This window comes from Scyliorhinus canicula, chromosome 7 (assembly GCF_902713615.1).
Source record: "Scyliorhinus canicula chromosome 7, sScyCan1.1, whole genome shotgun sequence".
In the NCBI taxonomy this organism is placed as follows: domain Eukaryota; kingdom Metazoa; phylum Chordata; class Chondrichthyes; order Carcharhiniformes; family Scyliorhinidae; genus Scyliorhinus; species Scyliorhinus canicula.
This window is the reverse complement of record NC_052152.1, coordinates 88,729,734-88,754,216: the sequence shown is the minus strand read 5'-3', so window position 1 is coordinate 88,754,216 and position 24,483 is coordinate 88,729,734. Positions and strand designations below refer to the sequence as shown.

Genomic DNA, 24,483 nt, shown 5'->3' with positions numbered 1-24,483 from the left:
ATTTTAACAAATAATTTATTTTCGTAAATTGTAAAACAGGAGGGGGAAATCTCTCAACAATGGCAACATCATATTGTATCAATGCACAGAATATTCAATTAAATTTTGCATTTTACTAATTGATGAAATTTGATATAACAGATTCTTGGTTCTCAGGTGCAGAAAAACACTCGAATATTTTCTGCAATGTTTCTGTTCTTCCCTACACAGATGCAACTAGGTTTTTAAAAAACTTTCTAGAGGACTTTTTAAAAAAAAAAATCATCCTCTGAAATTTCTTCAAGTTAATGCACCTGGAATTTGCACTGGAATTTCACACTGGCAGATCTTAGGGACAGTAAAGAGATGACTAAAGAATGCCAGTTAAGCATTGCTTCATGTTTTATTGTTGAAATTGTGGTGGGTGATTCTCCCTTATTATAATATTAAAGTTCTGAATGGTATGCAGTCCATCATTTACAACATTTTAACAAGCAAGAAACACAGTTTTAGTAGATCAATATACTTATGGTTGTTGGTTTTGGAGGGGTATGTTTTTGTAATTTGCATCTCTGTAAATAAACATATATACACTGTGTAAAGATTCGCTCCACTTCTATCCCTCACCATCTGGATCTGAAATAGGACAATTAGTACCCATTTATATATAAAATGCAAATTCCAAAAATCAATGTTCCAATGGCCTTTAATATGCACCCACTTGTGTAGGTGAAATATTATGGCACCCATTATATAGGTCCCAGAGAGGCAATGTACTTGTTTACTTGAAAATTTAAAAAAACCTTTAATGTTTGGAGTTAAACATGAAAAAAATGCTGCCAAAAGATAACATCACCTGGATTTGTGCACAGTTGTGCTTTTCATTATAGACTGGGCATTTCCAGATTGTCGGCTTCCATGAGGATTGGGTTCAGTTTGCACCTTTTGTACTGAATTACCAATTGCTGCAGTTATGGCTGATGCCAGTTTTGCCTCTTGTTGCAGTATTGTCAAGTGCTCATTATCCTGTAGCTCTGCAATCATTCTCTTTTGCTCCTGAAGTTGCTTTTTTTGTTTCTCAATGAGTTGCTGTTGGAACTTGTGGCGATGTTCAAAATTGTCCTGAAAATGCTGGATTATTTTCCCTGCAGTGGGAGAGTTGGGTATTTGACTTCCCTGGTACAAGTTTGAGATTTTACTGGAATCTTGCACATGTGCTCCCTCCTCCAAGCTCAATGTGGCATGCTTGCCAGTCACTTGCCAAGCATACTTTGGGCTTGCAGCTCTGATCTGTCGAGTTTTGCTGATCTCTTTTGCCGGAGAATTGATTGGAGTAGGATCCTGTTTCTTCACTTCTTCCTGTGATTATTTTCGAAGTAGTGTTAAATATATTGTGAAATGTAAAGCTTGTACCAAAAAAAGCTTTTCAATATGTATGAGTCATACTGCAAAATACACAGGGTCTAAAATTTCTGAAGCTCTGTGTCATTTGAAGCGCACTGGAATGGGATGGTTCCCCATTAGTATACACCAGCCTTGACCCTCATCCCTGATGACAAGGCATGTGGCATTTATGACATTCCCTGTGTTCCTGCCTTGGCAGGGGGAAGGTGGAGGAGATAGGGGATGAGGAATTTCAGAGAAGCAGGTGATGCTGCACCAGAGGGGGTCAGCGGTCAAGCTGTTTAGGGCTGAAGGTTAAAGATTTTTTTTTAATTATCCATTTTGGAGTACTTGCTTAACTAATGGGAATTGATGACTGCAGACTTTAACACTTTAAACAGACAGCAAGTAAGAATGAATTAGTGGAGACATTGTTCTGCCTTTTTTTGTTGCGGGCAAGCCTTTGTTTATGACTTGTGCCATGGGTCTGCCTAGTAACAGCAGTAAAACAAATTTAACAAGGCATGACGGGATTCTATCTGCCTAGCAACAGGTGTCGGGTCTACCCAGCAACAGGTAGAAGTCTGCCTTGCGACAACAGTAGCCAGCATGCATTAGGCATGATGGGATACGATTTTAAAAGCAATGAGATGCAGGTGTCTAGACAAATTATATATAGTTGCCAGCACATAGAAGCTGAGCGGCAGTTACAACTAATAGCCACGAATGCCAGTTTTATATTTAACAGCCTGTGAGTCCAGTCCCTGATCTAACAGCCAAGGACCTAGGCTAGCATCTAAGTCTTAGAGCCATGACCATGTAGAAACCTTTATAAAGGTAGTTTAAATATGTTTGCTCGTCAAAGAAAATATATTTTGCAGACTTGACTAACAGCACTGTATTGTGTGGTAACTATAAGCTGAATTTGACTCCTAGATTTCCTTAATTTGGATGTTGTTTGGGGAAAAGGAAAGTCTTGGGGAGTTCAGAGATCATAGATACAGTTTGGAACAAGGGATAAGTTCTACATAAACTGTGTATGTGTTTGTGATTCATATACTTAATTGTCCTAGAGCATTGTAGTCCTGTTTGTGTGGATTTATCTTTTCTTTAAGTTATTAAATAGTATTTAATAATAGTCACAAAATGACTGGGCTGGTTATTCTCATTATGGTTTCATTTAACTCCACTCACCATTCCCAAACTAAAAGTATGCACCCCCACAAACCTTGTTTCAAGTTGAGATACTCTAGCAGATACAGTGTGGTTCGTGATACTTGGTTATTATGAAGAGAAAAAATGAAGGATTATACACACTTGTGCATTGGCCTTGGCAATTATTTGTGCTTTGTGATGGTATCAGACTAGAAGAAATGTTGACGAATACTCACTGACAATTATCAGCAAAAATGAAAACAATCTTTTCACACATGAAAACTTTTAAAAAATCTAAGCTTATGGAGCATTTCAACACATTACTGTTAAAATTCTGGCTCAAACATAATATAACAGAAATACAAATTGCATCACTGAGCAGACTTCTGACCATTCAAATTACTAAGTTGTAAAACATATTAAAGCTGTAATAAATTAATTAATTTGCAGTTATTCAATGACATATAAGATCTAATAATTTCTTCAAAAACTGCAAGTAAAACTGTGTAAACTTAACCCTATTTGAATTAATTTAGTACTTTACACTGGTTTAACTTCATACAAGTGCCAAGTATTAAACAACTAGATTATCCCCTTACCACTTCTTGAGCAAGATCAACTTGCTGTGTCTCATTTATGCATTTTGAGACGCTGCTGGAATCTGCTGACAATTTTCCTGAACATGCTGAATCCAATAGTGCAACCATCTTTTGTTTTGTCTCCTCTTTTCTTGCCTCCAGCTCTCTCTTTTCTTTCTCAGCTTTACACCATAGTTGCCAGTTTGTGAAGCAGTAACTGAGCCTGTGTTTTCGGTTGCATTCTGTTGCAAGTTGTTTTTTCCTATGGACATTAGAGAGAGTATGTTTTAATTCTTTCAATTACATATAAATCTAATCTGGCTTCAATAAAAAACCTATTTTAAATAAAGGAGCCAAATATTTTAAAGAGTTAGAACAATAGTTGGGGAAATTACCTATGGTGCTGTTACCAGTTTTATAGGGTGCTGGGGGAAGAGCAGTAGTGAGTGTTGAGGGGAGAAATATTAATTTAAATTTAAACCAGCTGTTTTAATGAAAAAAACACTTTAATGTGAAACCCTTGATTCATTGCCCGAAATTATTTCCACTATTAATCACTGGTTGTTCACCCCAACGTTGCATTATTCAAAATATCCTCAGAGAAAAAAACTAATCTATAATTATGCAGCTGGGGAAATTCTATTAAAAACTGCTACATGCCGACTTCCGGTGGCGGCTATGAGGGAGTAAGTCGCACATTTGGTGGCTCTCGCTCCGGCCGGACTTTTAGACCTTTCCCCCGACTTTTTCGAACTTTTGAGCGCTGGAGTGGAAACCAATAGCACTCTAGATCTGAATCCATGCAGAGTTGTATGGACTTAAGGAGTAGAAGGGAGCGAAAACAGCCGAAGAAGGGGCTGAACAAAGGCGGTGTAGAAGTTCAAGCGGGAGGAAAGATGGCCGACGAACGGACCACGGAACGGACGGTCCTGACAGCACTGGACAACATGCGGAAGGTCATGAAAGCGAGCTTCGCAGCGCTAAAGCGGAATAATCTGGAACCGCTTCAGAAAGCGTTTGAGTGGCTGGACGCCAAGAATAAGGTCCAGGCACTGGAGAAGGCAGTGGAGGAGCAGGCGGATTTCCAAACGGTAGCAGATGTGGAAATTAGAAAGTTGAAGGAGCAACAAACAAGACTGATGGACAGGCTGGAGGACCTTGAAAATATGTCTCGCCGGCTGAACCTAAGAATCATTGGGCTCCCAGAGGGGGCCGAGGGAATGGATGCCACGGCATATGTGGCAGACATGCTGCAGAAGCTGGTGGGGGATGATTTCTTCCCGTGTCTGTTGGAGCTGGACAGGGCACACAGAGTGCAGACAAGGCAGCCGCGAAAGGGGGGGGGGGGGGGGGGGGGGGGGGGGCATGGTGGTCCGGTTCCGCAGGTTCATGGACAACGGGCAGGTTCTACAATGGGCCAAGAACACAAAAACACAAAGAACTGCACATGGAACAACAGTGTCCTGCGCATCTACCAAGATCTGAGCCAGGTGGTGGAGATTCTGTAGAAAAAGGTGAAGTTCGGACTACTTTTCCTGGCGCGTCTTTGGGTCACATACCAGGAAAAGCAACATTATTTTGAGGACGCGATGGACTTCGCAAACGCAAAGGGACATGGACTGGTGCCGAACTGAGGACCCATGGACTCAAGTTAGTGTTTTAAGTGATGTTTACATGTTTTCCTAGATTGCCCTTCTGTTTAATTATTTGGCTCTGCACATTCTTTTATTCACAATTTGGGGTGCTCTTCGTTTGTTTTTTGTGTCCTCTTGTGTATGGAAGCGTTGTCGGGAAACAACGGGAGTCAAAGTTATTCGGTGCTGGGGGGCTGTACGGGTTCTTTTTGCTATTTTTATTTTAATGTTTGGAGGGGGGTAGTTGGTAGCGCCCACCTCTTTACACAACTTGAATTGCACTATTGTTGGGGTGGTCTTTATTCTTTTCTCCCCAGAGGGATTGCTCGAACAGGGCTGATCTGGGGAACTGCCGTTGATTGGGGGGGGGGGGGGGGGGGGGGGGGGGGGGGGGGGGACAATAGGTGGGAGACAGGTTGGCGCCGGAGTGGAGAGTCATCATGCTAGCTGGGTGAGCTAGTCAATGGGAGCGGGGGGAGCGGGGGGGGGGGGGGGGGGGGCGTGCATACAGCCGGTCTATGGCAGGGGTCGGGTTACAGGGGGGTTGTTGCTCGGCGGGGAAGGGGAGGTGAAGTTGATCTGCTGACGAAGGAGGGAACAGAACCAGGTAACAGCGAAGAAGTCGGGGGTGGGAGCTGCCAGGAGGCGGACCAGGAGAGGCGTGGAATATGGACTAGGGATGGGCCCAAGAAGGGGGATGGTTGATCGACAGGGGGGGTGGCAAGGTCCCCTCCAACCAGGCTGATCACCTGGAACGTTAGAAGGCTAAACGGGCCAGTCAAGAGGACACGTGTGTTTGCGCATTTACAGGCTTTAGAAGGCAGATGTAATTATGCTGAAGGAGACACATTTGAAAGTGGCGGACCAGATTAGATTAAGGAAGGGCTGGATTAGCCAGCTCTTCCATTCGGGGCTTGACACTAAGACCAGAGGGGTTGCGATCATGATCAACAAACAGGTTCAATTCGAGGCGGACAGCACAGTTGCGGATGGGGGTGGCAGATTTCTCATGGTCCGTGGTAAGCTTGAGGGGGTGAGGGTAGTCCTAGTGAATGCATACGCTCTAAACTGGGATGATGTAGATTTCATCAAGAGGCTGCTGGGGAAAATTCCTGACTTGGACTCGCACAAGCTGATTATATGTGGAGACTTTAATGCAGTCCTTGATCCTGACCTGGACCGGTCGTGTTCCAAAATGGGCAGGGTCCCGGCAAGGGAACTGAGAGGGTTTATGGAGCAAAACACATGGAGAGTCAGTCGGCCGACGGGAAAGGGGTTCACGTTTTATTCACATGGTCACAAGGTTTATTCTCGAATCGACTTCTTTATTATGAGCTGGGATTTTCTGGACGGGGTGAAGGATACAGAATATTCGGCGATCACTATTTCGGACCATGCTCCACATTGGGTCGACCTGCAGGACTGCAAAGATAGTTACCAGCGCCCACAATGGAAGTTAGGGGTGGAATTGTTGGCAGATGAGGGGGTGTGTGAGAGAGTGGGGAAGTGCATGCAGAACTACCTGCAGGTCAACGATACAGGGGAAGTCTCAGCAGTGGTGCTTTGGGAGGCGCTGAAGACGGTGGTGAGAGGGGAACTGATTGAGCCCATCGGGACAGAACGGACAGGGCGGAGATGGACAGACTGGTTAAGGAGATTATACGGACGGACAGGGAATATGTGGAGTCCCCGAAGACAGAGCTACTTAGGGAATGACGGTGACTGCAGGCGGAGTTGGGGGTGTTACCTACAGGTAAGGCTGTTGAGCAGTTTAGAAAGGCTAGGGGTGTGGTTAATGAATATGGGGAGAAAGCCAGTAGAATGCTTGCACAGCAACTTAGGAAGAGGGAGGCGACCAGGGAAATAGGAACGGTAGTTGACGGGGAAGGAAACCGGGTTGGAGACCTGGCAGGACTTAACAAGGTATTCAGGGACTTTTACAGCAAGCTTTATACCTCGGAACCCCATGGGGCCAGAGGGGATGAGGCGCTTCTTAGATGGGCTGACCTTCCCAAAAGTGGGCAGGCAGTTACTAGAGGGGCTGGGGGCCCTGATTAGAGCTGAAGAAGTAATGGGGGAGGGGGGGGGGGGGGGGGGGGGGGCCTGAAGACAATGCAGTCGGGTAAAGCCCCGGGGCCAGACAGCTACCCAGTGGAGTTCTTGGGGATAGTGGGGCCAGTGCTGGTTAGGGTGTTTAACGAGGCAAGAGACAAAGGGTTTTACCCCCGACGATGTCGCAAGCCACTATCTCGCTGATATTGAACCGGGATAAAGATCCGGAAGCATGTGGGTCCTATTGGCCAATCTCCCTGATTAATGTTGAAGATAAGCTACTGGCCAAGATCCTGGCGTTCAGAATCGAAGACTGTGTACTGGACGTGATTGTGGAGGACCAAACTGGGTTTGTAAAGGGCAGGCAGCTGGTAGCCAATCTAAGAAGGCTGCTTAATGTGATTATGATGTCCCCGGAGGGCAGAGAGGTGGAGGTAGTGGTGGCAATGGATGCCGAAAAGGCTTTTGACTGGGTTGAGTGGGACTATCTATGGGAGGTGCTGGGACGGTTTGGGTTCCGGGAAGGCTTTGTGGACTGCATTAGACTGCTATATCAGGCCCCGGATGCTAGCGTAAGGATGAACAGGACGACATCCAAATATTTTAGACTATACCGCAGGACAAGACAGGTATGCCCTCTCTTTCTTTTACCGTTTGCATTGGCCATAGAACCGCTGGCAATTGCTCTGAGAGCTGCAAGGGGCTGGAAAGGAATGGTCGGGGAGGGGGGCGGGCGGGGGGGGGGGGGGGGGGGCGGGCGGAGGGGGCGGGGGGGGGGGCGGAGGGGGCGGAGGGGGCGGAGGGGGGGGGGGGGTAGACACAAGGTCTCGCTCTACAGACGACCTGCTTTTATATGTGTCGGATCCAGTGGCAGGGATGGACGGGATTATGGAAATCTTAAGGGAATTTGGCCGGTTTTCGGGGTATAAATTAAACATGGCAAAGAGCGAGTTGTTTGTAGTGCAGGCGAGGGGTCAGGAGAATAGGCTGAGGGAGCTGCTGTTTAGGCTGGTTGGGGACAGTTTCAGGTACTTAGGGATACAAGTGGCGCGGGACTGGGGCAGGCTGCACAAGTTGAACTTGTCCAGACTGGTGGAGCAAATGAGGAGTGAGTTTCGGAGATGGGATGCGCTCCCGCTGTCACTAGTGGGGAGAGTGCAGACGGTGAAGATGACTATCCTCCCGAGATTCCTGATTATTTTTCAGTGCCTCCCTATTTTCATTCCGCGGTCCTTCTTTAAAAGGATCAATAAAATCATCCTGGGATTTGTTTTGGCGGGGAATTCCAGCGGGTAAGGAAGAGGATGATTGAAAGGAACTGTTGTGAGGGGGGGCACTGGCATTGCCAAACCTCAGCAACTACTACTGGGCAGCTAACATAGCCATGGTAAGGAAAAGGATGGTGGGTACGGGGTCGGTTTGGGAGCGGGTGGAGGCTGCTTTGTGCAGGGGCACCAGCTTGGCAGCCCTGGTCACGGCTCCTCTGCCGTTCCCGCTGCCCAGGTACTCCACCAGCCCTGTAGTGGTGGCGGCTCTGCGGATTTGGGGCCAATGGAGGAAACATATGGGGGAAGTGGGAGCTTCGGTTTGGTCCCCAATATGTGACAACCACCGGGGAAAATAGATGGCGGGTTTTGAGCGTGGCGGAGGGCTGGGCTAGGAAGGATGGGCGACTTGTTTCTGGAGGGGAGCTTCTCGAGCGTGAGGGCGCTGGAGGAGAAATTCGGGCTGGCAAGGGAAAATGACTTTCGGTACTTGCTGGTGAGGGATTTTGTACGTAGACAGGTACCGTCCTTTCCACGCCTTCCACCAAGGGGGATCCAGGACAGGGTAGTTTCCAGGGGAAAGGTAGGAGAGGGGAGAGTCTCGGATATTTATAAAGAGCTTATGGGAGCAGAGGACACACAGACCGAGGAACTGAAATTCAAGTGGGAGGAGGAGCTTGGTGGGGAGTTAGAGGGCGGCTTATAGGCAGACGCTCTGAGGAGGGTAAACGCAACCGCAACATGTGCCAGGCTCAGCCTGATCTAGTTCAAGATCGTCCACCTGGCCCACGTGACGGTGGCCCGGATGAGTAAATTTTTTGGAGCTGGAGGACAAGTGTGGTAGATGTGCGGGAGGACCAGCGAACAATGTTCACATGTTCTGGGCATGTACAAAACTCAGGAGGTACTGGCAGGGATTTGCGGACATCCCCAGGTTCTGAAAATGGCCCAGGTACTGAAAATAAGGGTGGTGATGAGTCAAGAGGTGGCAATATTTGGGGTCTCGGAGGATCCGGGAGTCCAGGAGGGGATAGAGGCCAACGTTCTGGCCTTTGCTTCCCTGGTAGTGGGGTGACGAATACTGTTGGCCTGGAGGGACTCAAAGCCCCCAAAGACCGAAGTATGGCTTTCGGACATGTCGAGCTTTCTCGGCCTGGAAAATAATTAAGTTCGCCTTAAGAGGATCACTATCGGGGTTCTCCTGGAGGTGGCAACCATTCATCGACTTCTTTGCGGAGAATTAATCGTCAGCAGGCAGGGGATTGGGGGGGGGGGGGGGGGGTAGAATAGCGTAGAGTAGGGGGGAAGAATAAGTGGGTTTATTTGCGAGAGCGGAGTGCCTATTTGCACTATGTAATGAAACTAAAATTTCAAGTGATGACCATTAATGGGCCGTAACTTCCTGATTCCCAGTGTTGGGTATAGGGGTATCTGACAATTGCACCAGGAACCACCCGACAAAGTCATTAAAATTGCTAAATTCCGCATAGTGTTACATTAATAGGTACTCTGGGAAAAAGTTAAAGGAAATAAAACTGTTTCTAATTTCAGCTTAGCTATCTTACATATCCAGATTGATTCCTTCAGTTCTTGTCCCACACTCGCAACCTCCCCCTCCCTCTAATTAAACACCCACCGCCCCACTTGACTGGACCTCCCTCGAACCGACCCGCCCTGGCCGGACCAACACACCCACCACTCTGGGTTTTGACCAAGTTCATATAAGGATGAAAAACTTTAGATATATAGAGGAAGTAGAAGCATTGGATATTAAGAAGAAATTTGATGGAACTGCAAAGTTAAGAAAGGATAATAAAAGTAAATAAGGAAAAACAATTTGCACTGATCAGTGAGTGTATCAATAACTTAAATAAAATTTGAGTATCACAAAGAATAAAAGGAAAGTATAGGAAAGGGTTTTGTGCAAAAGGTTATTAAGACATGGCATGTTCTACTAGGAAATATATTGATATCAGCATGCATAATAGCTTTTTTCTTTCTTTTTATTGTATTTCTAAATATTTTTATTCTCCTCCTTTTTCACATTTTCTCCCGAATTTACACCCACCAACAATAAACAATAATCAGCAACAGATATATCAATCTCCATAACAACAACGACAATCCCATCCTCCCACCAACACCCAAACATCAGCCCGCATGTTTACATAAACAAATGACAAAAAGGAATCAGGGATTACCCATAGTCACCCTTAATATACACAGACCCCTCCCACCCATCCCCCCCCCCAACTAATGTTCGATGTTATCCAGTTCTTGAAAGTACATACTGAATAATGCCCACGACTTGTAGAACCCCTCCGTCCTTCCCCTCAGTTCAAACTTAACCTTCTCAAGGGTCGAGTATTCCAACAGGTTCCCCCGCCATGCCAGGTCACAGGGTGGAGAGGCTGCTCTCCATCCCAGCAGGATCTGCCTTTGGGTGATCAACAAGGCGAAGGCTACGATATCTGCCTCCGCAACCGTTTCCAACCCTGGCTGGTCCGACACCCTGAATATAGCCTCCCGGGGACCCGAGTCCAGTTTCACGTGCACCTTGAAAAATTACCCTAAAAATCTCCTTCCAGTACTCCTCTAGCTTTGGACAGGACCAAAACATATGAATGTGATTAGCGCCACCCCCCCACCCCCGGCAACACTCACGCACATCTTCTACTCCTTCAAAGAATCGGCTCATTCTCGCCCTCGTGAGGTGTGCTCTGTATCAGCTGTATCAGCCCCAAGCTTGCACATGAGGTGGAGGCATTTACTCTCCGGAGCACTTCACACCAGACCCCCTCCTCTATAACCTCTCCCAACTCTTCCTCCCACTTTGCTTTGCTCCCTTCCAGTGCTGCCTTATCCTCTTCCAAAATATCTCCGTACACCGCTGACACTACCTCCTTCTCGACTGTCGTCAGCACCTCCTCCAGCAATGTGGAGGCTGGTTCCTCCGGGAAGCTCTGTACATCCTTCCTGGCAAAATCTCAAACCTGCATGTATCTAAACATTTCTCCCTGCTCCAGCCCATTCTTCACTTCCAGCTCCGTCAATCCTGCAAAACGACCCCTAAGAAACAAATCTTTTAGCGTCTTAATCCCCTTCTCTTCCCATGTCTGAAAACTTCCATCCCACTTCCCTGGCTCCAATCTGTGCTTCCCCCGAATCGGCATTTACCTTGACCCTGCCCCCAACCCAAAGTGTTGGCAAAACTGCCTCCAGATTTTCAATGAAGCTATTATTACCGGACTCCGAGTATTTCCCTGGAACTATCGGGAGTGGTGCAGTTGCTAGTGCTTTCAGTCCCGACCCCCTGCATGGTAGGCATTGAAAATAAACCGAAATCACGGCAACACATCCATTTTAACCGCCTGTACGCGACCCGCCAGTGACAGAGGGGGACCATCCCACCTTGCCAGATCGGCTTTCACTCTCCCCACCAAACTAGTGATGTACCTGCAAAGCTTCCCCACTCCCGGGCAACCTGCACCCCCAGATACCTAAAGTGAGTCCCTGCGCTACGGAATGGCAGCCCCCCCAACCCCGGCCGAGACACCACAAAATACTAACTCTTGTCCAGCTTCAGCTTGTACCCCAAGAAAGACCCAAATACTCGCAGTAGCTCCAATATTCCTCCTATCGACGCACTCGGTTCCGACACCATACAGCAGCAAGTCGTCGGCATATAAGGACACCCTATGTTCTATCCACCCCCCCGCCGCACTGTTCCTTTCCATGCTCCCGAACTTCTTAATGCAATGGCCAACGGCTCAATCGCAGGTGCAAACAACAGGGGGAACATAGGACATCCCTGCCTCGTCCCACAGTGGAGAGAAAAGTATCTCGAGCTGATATTGTTTGTGCAGGCACTCGCCTTCGGCTCCTTATATAACTTTACCCAGTTCACAAATCTAGGTCCAATCCCAAACTGCTCCAGAACTGCCATCAAGTACCCCATTCTACCCGGTCAAAAGCCTTCTCGACGTCCAATGCCACAACCACCTCTGTTTCCTTCCCTTCCGCTGGTGCCATAACGACGTTCAAAACCCTCCTAATATTCAATAAAAGCTGCCTCCCTCTCACGAACCCCGTCTGATCCTCACCTATCACCTTCGGGAGCCACTCCTCCAGCCTACCCGCCAGTACCTCGCCAATACTTTTGCGTCCACATTCACAAGTGATATGGGCTTACACGACCCACACTCCGTCGGATGCTTATCTTTTTTTAGCAACAGTGAAATCGATGCCTGCCCCAAGGTTTGTGGCAACACCCCCTTCCCTATTGCCTCTTCAAACATCCCCACCATCAGGGGTGCCAACTTGGCCTTGAATTTTTTGTAATATTCCACCGGAAACCCATCCGGCCCTGCCACCTTCCCCGACTGCATCCTCCCAATCGCATCCTTTATCTCCTGCTCCACTATTGCTCCTTGTAATGTGGCCCTGTCCCCCTCCCCTAGTCTCGGGAACTCCAACCCATCTAGAAATTCCTGCATCTCAGTCTCCCCCGGGTGGCTCTGACCTGTACAACCGCTCATAAAACTCCTCAAAAACCTTGTTAATCAGCTCCGGAGCCACCACAAACTTCCCTGCCCTATCCCTCACCTGAAGAATTTCCCTTGCCACTGCTTCCCTCCAGAGCTGACCTGCTAACATACGCCCCGCCATATCTCCGTGTTCATAAACTGCACCCCTTGCTCGTCTCAGTTGGCGCATCGCCTTCCTGGTGGACAGTCGGGCGAAGCTCGCCTGTAGTTCCTTCCTCTTTTCCAGCTTTGCTGGGTCCCCATCTTCTGCATAACTCCTATCTACTTCCAACATCCCATCTATTACCCTTTGCCGCTCCAACCTCTCCTCTTTGTCCACCCTGGCCTTAAACGAGATCACCTCGCCCCTCAACACCGCCTTTAGAGCCTCCCATACCACTGCCTTCGACATCTCACCCGTACAGTTGAAATCTACATATTCCTTAATTACCGTTTCAATTTTCTCACAGAACACTTGGTTCCCCAAAAGCCCCACATCCAGTTTCCACCCCGGCCTCTGCGCTACCCCCTTCTCCAGTACCATATCCACCCAATGCGGAGCATGATCTGACACTGCAATTGCCGAGTATTCCGACCCCTTGACCCCAGCCAGCAAAGCTTTCCACCACAAAGAAGTTGATCCGCGAGTATACCTTAAGGACTGCTGAGGAAAATGAGTACTCCTGTTCCCTTGGGTGCAGGAACCTCCAAGGGTCCACCCCTCCCATTTCCACCATTAGCCCAGCCAGCGCCTTTGCCCCCCCCCCCCCCCGATGGGACCAGTGAGCCCAGCCGTGATCTGTCCAACCTTGACTCCTGCACCAAGTTCCAGTCCCCCCCCCACAATCAGCACGTGTGTCCAAGTTGGGAATGGCCCCAAACACCTTCTTCGCGAAGCTCACATCGTCCCAATTGGGACCGTATACACTTAACAGCGCCACTAATCTCGCCTCCAGCGCCCTTGTCACAATCACATGTCAACCCCCCTGATCTACCACCACCGTCTCCATCTAGAAGCATACCCTTTTGCTGACCAACACCGCTACCCCTCGAGCCCTTCCATCAAATCCAGAGTGAAACACCTGACTAACCCAGCCCTTTTTAAGTCTCACCTGGTCCTTCACCCTCACGTCATCCCCCCCCCCCCCACCTTTCTTATCCACAATCAGCATACCACCGGGCCCTGCCCTATATGCCTGACCCGCCACTGTACATTGTTAACACTGAACCTCTTCCCCCCCCCCCCTCCCAAGAAACCCCCCCCCTACATTTGCCAACTCCACCGTCAAGTCCTGGTAGATCCGAACAGCAGTACCACCCCACAGCACCTCGCGCTTCTGCTTTCCCCAGCTTAATACCTTCTCCTTCATGCAGAACTTATGGAAGCAGATAATTACTGCTCTTGGCGGCTCGTTTGGGCTTTGGCCATAATGACCGATGAGCTTGGTCTAGTTCGTACCAGGACGGGTTCTGACCCTCCCCCATCAGCTCCACCAACTTCTTAGCGAAGTATTGTGTTGGCCTTGGGCCCTCTGTCCCTTCGGGCAAGCCCACAATTCTCAAATTGTGCCGCCTTGAGCTGTTCCCCAAGTCTTCGAGCTTTGCTCGGAGTTCTCTGTTGACCTGCACCACCCTCCGCAGCTCGTCCCCCATCGAGGTGACCTGGTCACTGTGCCGTGACACGGCCTACTCCACTTCCTTCATCTTCTCCCCTGCTCTCTCACCTCAGCCGATGTCTTTGCCACCGCCACCCTCACCGGGGCGATTGCCTCCTCCACCAATGACTTCAATGCGACCACCGTCTCCTTCCTCAAGGCCTCGATGTGCCTCGCCAACTGCTTTTCCAGCTCCACCGCTATCATCTCGGTCATCTTCTCCACTGTAAGTAGTGCGGCCCGCCTTGCAGCTTAGCTTCTGCTATCTTGTCAGCACTTTTGCTTGTCCTCTCATTCAGCGGCGAACCCGCGTTTCCTCCTTTCGACGCTGCTCTTCGCATCCTTTAGCGGCTTATTGTTTTTCTTTCTTTCTTTCTTTTCCTTTCTCTCCCCTTCCACCCTCCTGTCCTTCATCAATCTGAATAGTTTTTTTTTGAAAAAAACAAATTTTCTTCCTTCAGACACGAAAAAAAAAGGGGGAAAAAGGGCAGAAAAAAAAACTTTCACCAAACATCTTTAAACCTTCTTTCTCTTCTCCTCTACATTTCCCCCAGAGCTCCCCTGGGACCGGACTTCAGCCTTCTTACTTCCTCCTAGGTGGGAGCCATCCGATGTGGGACACCCCATCTACATCGTGCCCTGGCCTCGGGCCTGCCGCCTCGGCCTCCTTTTAGCTCCGCCCATGCTGCTCCGACCTCCGCGCCACGCTGGACCCAGTGCCTCACTCCCCGCCGCCCGACACGCACGTGGGGTTCTTCGCCGGTTTTTAAACCAGCCGCGCTAGCTGCCCGTGATGGCCCCAAAGACCGACGATAGTCGGGGGGTGAGTAATGACTCGAGGAAATCCCCGAAATCACCGCAAATCATGGCCACCGGCAGGAGCTCTTCTTGCTGCGGCCGCCCTGCTCACCTACGTCACATGACGTCCACATAATAGCTTTTAAAAGGGAAGTGAACTAATTAAAAAAAAGAAATTAAGTGGATAGCTATTTTAAAGACCAGGCACAGGCATGGTGGACTAAGTGATCATCCTGTGCGCTTGAAAGTTGTATGGTTTCAATGTCAAGATCAGTCAAGATATATTTGGATACATAGAACATAGAACAGTACAGCACAGAACAGGCCCTTCGGCCCTCGATGTTGTGCCGAGCCATGATCACCCTACTCAAACCCACGTATCCACCCTATACCCGTTTCCAGATAGGTGTACATGTTGGGACTTAGTTATGCAGAAGAAGGATGAAGCTATTCATTCTGCAGGTGGCTACATACCTAACCAGTAGAAAGCAAGCTGAGAACAAAGTGGTCACTGGATATGCGTGCCAGTATTATAGTTCAGCATGACTTCTGGTTGTGACCAGGGAGTGAGTGGTCACATACAGGGCAGCTCCTGCTTAAAGGCACAGAAAGAAGCTCTTTTTACCCGATGCTGGGTGGAATTTCGATGAAAAGGCGGAGGTGAATGTTGGAGGGAGCATTTTCTGCAGCAGCCACCGTAAGATGGAGAAACTGATGACGTTTATTGAAGACGCATTCTGCCGGCAGAGGAAGGAAATGCGTGAGGGTTGCTCAAAAGACCATTGGAGGAGCTGTGGCACCCCCAAAGAGTTCTTTGGAACAGGTGGAGAAGTGTCTGGAGGTGCAAGGGTTACAGATTCGGGAAATCAAAGGAGTGATCTCAGACCACAGCGATCGTATGGTGGCTCTGGAGGTGGAGGTGGGGTTCTGTTTGTTTGCTTTTGGAGAACGCTGCCTGGAGTTCAGGAAAAGTCCTTGTTTGGGTGGGGGAGGGTAAGGTCAGCAGGGAGCCTTCCTCCTTGAGCTGAGGAGTGGTGGGGGGGGGGGGGGGAGAGAGGGAGGGGGAGGTCATTAAGAGGTGCCTTTGGGCAGGGGGGGGGGGGGGGGGGGGAGGTTATTGTGACGTGGCAGGGGAGAGATGACATGGTCAAGGGCGGAGGAAGAGTCCACCTGGGATGGGCTAGGTATAGGGTGGAATTAAGGGGGCGGGAGTTAAATAGGGAAGATGACGGACAGTAGAGGGGATTGGAGGCGTGAGCCTCTGGTAAGGCTGGTAACGTGGAACGTCTGGGGACTGAATGGGCCGGTTAAAAGGTCACGGGTGTTCACGCACCACAGGTGCCTTAAATCGGGGGTGGTCTTTCTGCAGGAGACACATGTCTGTGTGAAGGACTAGGTTAGGTTAAGGAAGGGGTGGGTTGGGCAGGTTTTTCACTCGGGGTTTGATTTGAAATCTATGGGAGTGGCGATTTTAATAAGCAAAAAAATGGGATTTGTGAGTGCGAAGGAGGTGAGGGATCCAGGTGGGAGATATGTGAGTGGGATATTGGAAGGGGCACTGGTGGTGTTGGTAAATGTGTATGCCCCAAATTGGGATGATGTGGGTTTTATGAGGGGGTTACTGGCAGCGATTCCGGATTTGGCCACACACCAGTTGATAATGAGAGGAGATTTTAACTGTGTTCTGGTGCCGAGGGTGGATAGGTCGTGCCCCAGGTCAATGGGTAAGGTACGAATAGTGAGGGAACTGAGGGGGTTTATGGCGAGGATGGGTATGGTGGACCCATGGCGTTTTCAGGACCCAGGGTGAATGTAAAATTCAATCATATACTGATTCCTGCTACCTCTGGGTGCCTTGATTATGAGGTCATCAATTAACCTGATTTCTTTGCACATCACCAGGTCTAGTGTAGCCTGCTCTCTGGTTGGCTCTAGAATGTGTTGTTCTAAGAAATTATCCCCAAAATGTTCCATGAACTCATCATATAGGCTACCTTTGCCCATTTGATTTTCTCAGTTTATATGCAAATTAAAATCCCGCATGATCATCACTGTCCCTTTCTGAGAAGCTCCTATTATTTCTTCCTATATACTCTGTCCTGCTGTTAATTACTGTTAGAGGCCCTGTAAACTACTCCCACAAGTCACTTCTTATCTTATCATTTCTACTCAAACTGTTTCTACATCCTCGTTTCCTAAACTTAGGGCACCCTCTCTGTTGTGCGAATATCCATTATTAATTACTGAGCTTTCCCTCCATCTTTTCCTAGCTTCCTGTCCTTTTTAATTGCCATGTACCCTTCAAGATGCAGGTCCCAATCTGTTATCCTGCAGCAAAGTCTCTAAAATGGCTATCAGATTATAATTTGTGCTATCCGTTCATCTGTTTTGCTTTGAATTTAATGTGCATTCAGATACAGCACCTTCAGTTTTGTCCTTATCTGCTAGTTTAGCCTGAGATTTACATTCTCTATCCCTTCCTGTCTCATTCTGTGTATCATTTCTCATATTGATACCTTTCTCTCTTGCCTTCTCTACGCTTGGATTTACCACATCTTACCAAATTTTGATCCCTTGTCTTCATTAATTGTAAACTCCTCTCTACTTCCCTATTTATATGGCTCACTAGAACATCAGCCCCAACACAGTTCGGGTGTAGACCGTCCCAAAGGTACAGCTCCCACTTATCCCAATACCAGTACCAGGAAACCGAAGATCAGGCATGATCTAGAAGAATGGCAACACAGGCATGAGGGGCCATGTGGCCTCCTCCTGGTCCTATTTCCTACGTTCCTAGCCCTAACTCCCCAAAAACTTCCATTGACCTGACAAACCCACCAACCTAACCTGACTGGCCTCCAGCAACCGAAGGACTACTCCTCCCCACCCGACCACTCCTCCCTAACATGCTAACCTCAGATCACCTGACCAGATCTGACCTGACTAGTCCCTGACCTGACAACCCTCCCTGACCAGACCAGACTATCCTGACCCACTTGCCATCTTGCTCACCTGCCACATTGCCCACCTGTCACCTCACCTCCTGCCACCCTTCCAAATTGCCTTACTCATCCTACCACTCTATCCAATCACCCATTCACTAACATTCACACTGAACATTTAAACTTATCTAATGGCAGCTAGTGTCGTAAAAATGAGGTGTGGTTTCAGAACTGATTCCCTCTGCATGGATTCCTGCACTGGGAGAGTTCTTCTGCATTGTGGATTGGAAGCCTCGCCTTTTTAAACGTACCCAGGTAAGTGGGTAATTTTCAGTCTGATTAATTGATGAACTGTCAATTCACCAAGAGACTGAGGGAGTGAGTGAACATTAGGCTTTATTAATCATGAACTTGCCGAGCCAGTTGTACAGATGAGTGCCACCCACAGGTGGCCGGTCTATATATGCCCCGGTGAGAGCGGAGGCCACCGGGGTTACAGTACAGTACCTGGAAGTAGCTCGTATCACCACTTCCAGGCCATAGGTTACAGTATCATACAGACAGCTCATGCATTAGGTGAATACATTCACCACATTAATGTTGGACAAAGTGGTTCCGATGCAGATCGGATGATTTGGATCATCATGAATACAAGTGAATGAGTCAAATTCCATTTTTATTATACAGGAATCTGGAATTTTTATCATTGTTTTCAGTAGATGATTCTACAATTTCCTTGGATACTAAGAATAAAGGGTTAGATTTTCCACTAGGCTGCGCTGGTTTTCTGAGTGCCATTAACTGAGAAAAGACAAACTGGCACAAATATTGCAGAATTTCAAGCGCAAACTTTATTCAGTACAAATCGAGTTTCCCGCATCTTTTGCTGTAGTTTAAGAAACATTTCACTAGAAACAGGACCTGTACACAAAATTGACCATGCGCTCAAGTAAAATTAATCACCATTAACAGGATTTCACTAACTGTGTCTATTTGTGAGCTTTTGAGGAGGCTCGGGATACGAATAGGCACGTTTGAAAAGCTTTGGTATATTTTATTGTACCAAGACGCTGACTGCTGTACACAATATAAATTGTAAATGATTTTGTACATTATTAGTCATTTAAAAAACAGGAAACTCACAGGTGGGGGACTGGGTATCGATGATTAAACTGCACCAAGTAACCACTCTTTTATATCAAGGAATATTTTAAAAAGTTTTTAAAAATAAATTTAGAGTACACAATTCCAATTAAGGGGCATTTTTGCATGGCCAATCCACCTATCCTCCACGTTTTTTTGGGTTGTGGGGGTGAGACCCACGCAGACACGGGGAGAATGTGCAAACTCCACACACCACATTGACCCGAGGCCGGGATCGAACCCTGGTCCTTGACACCGTGAGGCAGCAGTGCGAACCAATGCACCACCATCCCGTCCAAAATATTTTTTTTAGTTGAAAATTATTTCTTAAGTTATAGTCTAAAGCACTATTCTGGTTCATGGCTGATTTTACATTTTGCAAAATGCAATTAGATTTGAGCGGAAGCTTGAGAAAAAAAACTTCAAAAAGCATCAATTCATCCAAAAATGGAAACTCTGTTCTGATGTGATTAATTCTTGAAGAAATAATGATTGGTTTTCCTACTCAACACGTGCAGTAAAATCCCTGTTGCACCATTAAGTGGGTTTATACTGCACAAAGTCAACTTGAGAATATTTTCCTTATATGCGTGCCTTCTGTAGAATGAATCAGAAACAACCTAGACTACAGATAGCCATTCTAAAGAAGAATGATTTCTACATAATGCCTACCTTTTTTCCTCTCGTAGCTCCATTTCAGTGCGTTGCACCTCTTGCTCCAGTTTCCTTCCCCATGTATACATTCTCCAGGCCTGGAAAGCTCGGTGCTGACTCTTCCAATCAAATAAGGCCCTGGCTTTACCCATTTTAATCCTGCGTTCCAGAACCAGTTTATACCAAACTGAAAAATGTTTCTGCAAACACTATATTTAAATAGTAAATATTAGTTTACTGGCATATCAATAAGGTTTAAAAATAGTAGAGTCCTCTTCAGATCATTATGTCAGATAAGGGCTTAATTCCATGTGCATATGATGTGTTGCAGCTGTAATATTTGGGAGCTGGCGGACAGCTGAATGATTCACAGCAATCACATCTGCAGTAAGTGTCTGTAGCTCAAGAAACTTCGGCCCAGGGTCCTTGAGTTGGGGTCAGGGCTTCAGACAGTGTGATGCATCAGTGAGAGTTAAAGTTATCCAGACACTTTTTTTCCCAGGAGGCAGTCACACTCTTTAGGGTAAGTAATTTAGATTTGGTCCCTGGTCAAGGACAGGAGGGTTTGACGGCAGGTTATGAAGGTATGGGAATCCTGAAGGAAGCAACGAAGGAGCCTCAGCCTTTGCCCTTGTCAAACAGATTCTATGCCCTTCTAATTTGCATGGACAAGAGCACGGACTGCAGGAGGATGAGCATACTGACCACAGCACTATGTACAGGAGGCCACTTAAATTGGGAGTTAAAAGGAACGTCGTAATTTTGAGGATGGTACAGTTAAAGGGATAGATATTTTCTCTGCAGCCAAAAGCATGAGTCCAAATGATGTGTTGCCTGTCTAGTGCAGAGTTCAGGACATCTCTTCAGGGCTGGAGAGCAACATGGAATGGGATGGGAAGAATCCTGCTTTCGTAGACCACATGAGTACCAATGACATAGGTACGATTCTGAAGGAGTCCTGCTAAGGGAATATGAGCAGGCAGGAACCAAATTAAAAAGCAGAACCTCAAAGGTAATAATCTCTCGATTGCTACATGACCCTTGAGCAAATTAGTATATGGTAAATAAGATTAGAGAATTCAACGACTGGGAGGGGATAAGTGGATTTCAAACCTTGGGGTAGCAATACTGGAGAAGGAAGGAACTGTACGATCATGACAGTCTTCATCTGAGCCACACGAGGACCAGAGTCCTGTCAAATTATATAACTAAGGCGTGGATAGGGCTTTAAACCATATAACAATGAGGCATGTTCATATGAGGAGAGATCTGGAAAGTTAGAGAGAAAAGACAAGGTAGCAATATGGTAACCAGAGTCTTATAGGAGGGTACAGGGCATACAAACATAAGAGTACACCAGCAAATAAGGTCAAAGAAGGAAAAATTGGTAAAACACAAAATTAAAAGCTTTTTATCTGAAAATTTGCAGCATTCGTACCAAAACAGATGGAATTTATAGCACAAATAGAAATAAATGAGTATGACATGATAGCCATCACAGAAATGTATATGGTGACTAAGAGTGGGACGTGAATATTCAGGGGTATTTTTGTTTCGGAAAGACCAGGAGAAAGGAAAGGTAGGGTACCGCTGTTAATAAGGATGAAATTAGTACCCTTATGAGAAATAATCTTGGTTTGGAAGATCAAGATGTGGAATGAGTTTGGGTGGAGAAGAGAAATAAGGAAGGAAGTCACAGGTGGGAGTAATTTAAAGGCCCTCACATAGTAACTACATTGTAAGATAAACCAAGAAATAATAGACGTTTAAAAGAAAGGTCCTGCAATAATCGTGGGAAATTTTAATCTTGATCGAGATTGAATGTATTAAATTGGCAAAAGTAGAATGGAGGATGAGCTCATATGATGTATTCAGGACAATTTCTAAGAACAATACATTCTGGAACCAAATAAACAGAAGGCTATTTCAGACCTCGTAATATGTATCAATTAATCCTGTTTAGGACCATTCAAATTGAGAGTTAAAACAAACGTCGTAATATAGAGGGCAGTATAGTTAAGGAGATAGATATTTTCTCTGCAGCCAAGAGCATGAGTCACAAAGGCTGTGTTGCCTATCAAGGCATTTTCATTTTCATTTCAAGTGCTAAGGTTAAGGTAAGACTAGGAAAGAGGTCATATGATGAATAAGATCAGAGAATTGAATGTGTGGCTCAATGACTGGTGGGGGAGAAGTGGGTTTCAATTAATTGGGAAATGGCAGCGGTACTGGGGAACGAGGGAGCTCCCCAATTAGGACTTCACAATAAAGGATACTCTCGGCAAGACTGATCATAACATTGCCGAGTGGGACAATTGCCAACATTGAGCTGAAAGGCATGATGGTAAAAGAGGACAATGGCTAGCACAGAGCTGTGAAGAATGATGGTAAAGATGCCAACAGATTTGTCTATGTGAGAAAACAGTTTCTCAGCAGAATAACTTTTGTAGGACAACAACTTCACTGATAACACTTTTTGGGAACATCGAGAACAAGGTTCAAATGACGTCTAGAAGCCGAATGTATTGTACAGCACCACCGAGATTCACCAGCGATAACCCCGGGAACAACATTCGCAAGACATCAGACCTGAGTTTAAAGGCTCACTAGCACCTACCCTTCAGAGTGAATCTGGTCAAGGTCTCTCTAATCAGGTAGTATATCTTTGATTCAAGTCGTGAGTCTTAAGCTTATGTAACTGTTTAAATAGAGACATAGCTATAATAAACTTGTAATAATTCAACTGGCAGTGAGTATTCAAATCTGTCTTCATTCGTCAGTTGAGGCGAGCAGAGGCACTAACAGACTTCCGGTGACGGCGATGTGCTGAGCGGACGTATATCAGGTGGCTCTCCTCGAGACAAGAAGTAAATCGGCACTTTTAGACTAATTTTGTCCAAAAATTCAAAGGCAAATTTACCTCAACAACCACACAAAAATGCCCGCAAATGGGAGCTCGAGGGGTCAAAGGGACGGCAGAAGTGGCGGGAAGGGCCACTAGCAGCAGGCGGACAAGGTGAAGGGGCCGCCAACCAGGAGAGAGGGAGACCAACGACCCAAGCATCAGCCTCGCGCCCCCCCCCCCCCCCCCCCCCCACAGATGGTAGAACTTCCTCATGAAGGAGCTGACTGCCATGAAACAGGCGATCAGGATAGAAATACAGGTGGCTGTCAAGGTGGCGGTGACAGCGGCTATGGTCACTATGCAAAAGACAATCGATGGGCTGGGGAATAAAGTGGAGGCACAGGAGAGGAGAATCCTCGACCTGGACAAGGCCTCGGCAGACCAGAGAGACAGAATCATCGCCCTGGATGCAGAAGTGAAAAGGTTGGTAGCAGCCCAAAAGGATTTAAAGGGGAAAGTCGAGGACCAAGAAAATAGCTCCCGACAACAAAATTTTCGGATCGTGGGCTGCCAGAAGGCAGAGATCCGAGCGGCTACGTTGCTCAAATGCGTAACCTAGTCGGGAGAGACAGCTTCCCCAATCCGCCAGAGCTCGACACAGCGCGCATTTTTGATTTGATTTGATTTATTATTGTCACATGTATTGGTGTACAGTGAAAAGAATTGTTTCTTGCATGCTGTACAAACAATGCATACCGTATATAGGGAAGGAAGGAGAGACTGCAGAATATAATGTTAGTTATAGCAAGGTGTAGAGAAAAGATCAACTTAATACAAGGTAGGTCCATTCAAAAGTCTGATGGCAGTAGGGAAGAAGCAGTTCTTGAGTCGGTTGGTATGTGACCTCAAACTTTGGTATCTTTTCCCTGATGGAAGAAGGTGGAAGAGAGTATGTCCGGGGTGCATGGGGTCCTTAATTATGCTGGCTGCCTTTCCGAGGCAGCGGGAATTGTAGACAGTCGATGGATGGGAGGCTGGTTTGCGTGATGGATTGGGCTACATTCACGACCTTTTGTAATTTCCTGCGGTTTTGGGCAGAGCAGGATCCATACCAGGCGGTGATACAACCAGAAAGAATGCTTTCAATGGTGGATCTGTAGAAGTTGGTGAGTGTCATAGGTGACATGCCAAATTTCCTTAGCCTTCTGAGAAAGTAGTCGTTGGTGGGCTTTCTTAACTATAGTGTCGGCATGGGGGGGACCAGGACAGGTTTTTGGTGATCCCGACACCTAAAACCTTGAAGCTCTCGACCCTTTCTACTTCGTTCCCATTGATGTAGCTCAGGCCGAACCCCAAGAGCAGTGGAGGGCGATCATTGTGACGCTGTCAGGATCGAGAGAGGATCCTGCGGTAGGCACCCTAGACAAAAGCGAGCACCTAGGCAGGACACAAAATCTGAATTTACTAGGACATTGGAGCAGATCTGGCAGAAGGGAGGGCTGAGTTTAACCAGGCGATGTCGGCCCTGTTCATCGGGGTGTGATTTGGTATGCTGATCCCAGCTTGGCTGTGGGTCACATAACAGAACAAAGAGCACTATTTCAATACCCCGGCGGAGGCGAACAAATTTGTGTGAACCAACGTCCTGGGCAAGGGGCAGGCGAGGCAATGGTCAAGGTTGATCAGAGGAGGATCGCTAAAGAAACAGAGACTCATTTGACAGTGACTGTGTTGCCTCGCTCTGATCAAAAAGACCAGGTCACAGGAAAGAGTGAGGACAGGAGAATGCAGGTGAGGGTATAGGCAGAGAAAGCAGCAGTCGGTGAGCATAAGTTAGCGGCTAGAGCAGCCTTGGGAGGGGAGCCACCACACTA

General features: G+C 47.2%; 1 protein-coding gene across 4 annotated transcripts in view; it reads right to left on the bottom strand.

Moving 5' to 3' along the window:
- Positions 1-24,483, bottom strand: part of ccdc191 (coiled-coil domain containing 191) — a 141,860-nt gene that overhangs the window by 26,601 nt on the left and 90,776 nt on the right. For all 4 annotated transcript variants that reach the window (XM_038802416.1, XM_038802418.1, XM_038802417.1 and 1 more), the window contains 3 exons: positions 19,783-19,973; positions 3,117-3,357; positions 836-1,338 (listed from right to left, as the gene is read on the bottom strand). In XM_038802416.1, coding sequence (XP_038658344.1) covers positions 836-1,338; positions 3,117-3,357; positions 19,783-19,973 — 935 coding nt within the window. The remainder of the gene's footprint in view (positions 1-835; positions 1,339-3,116; positions 3,358-19,782; positions 19,974-24,483) is intronic.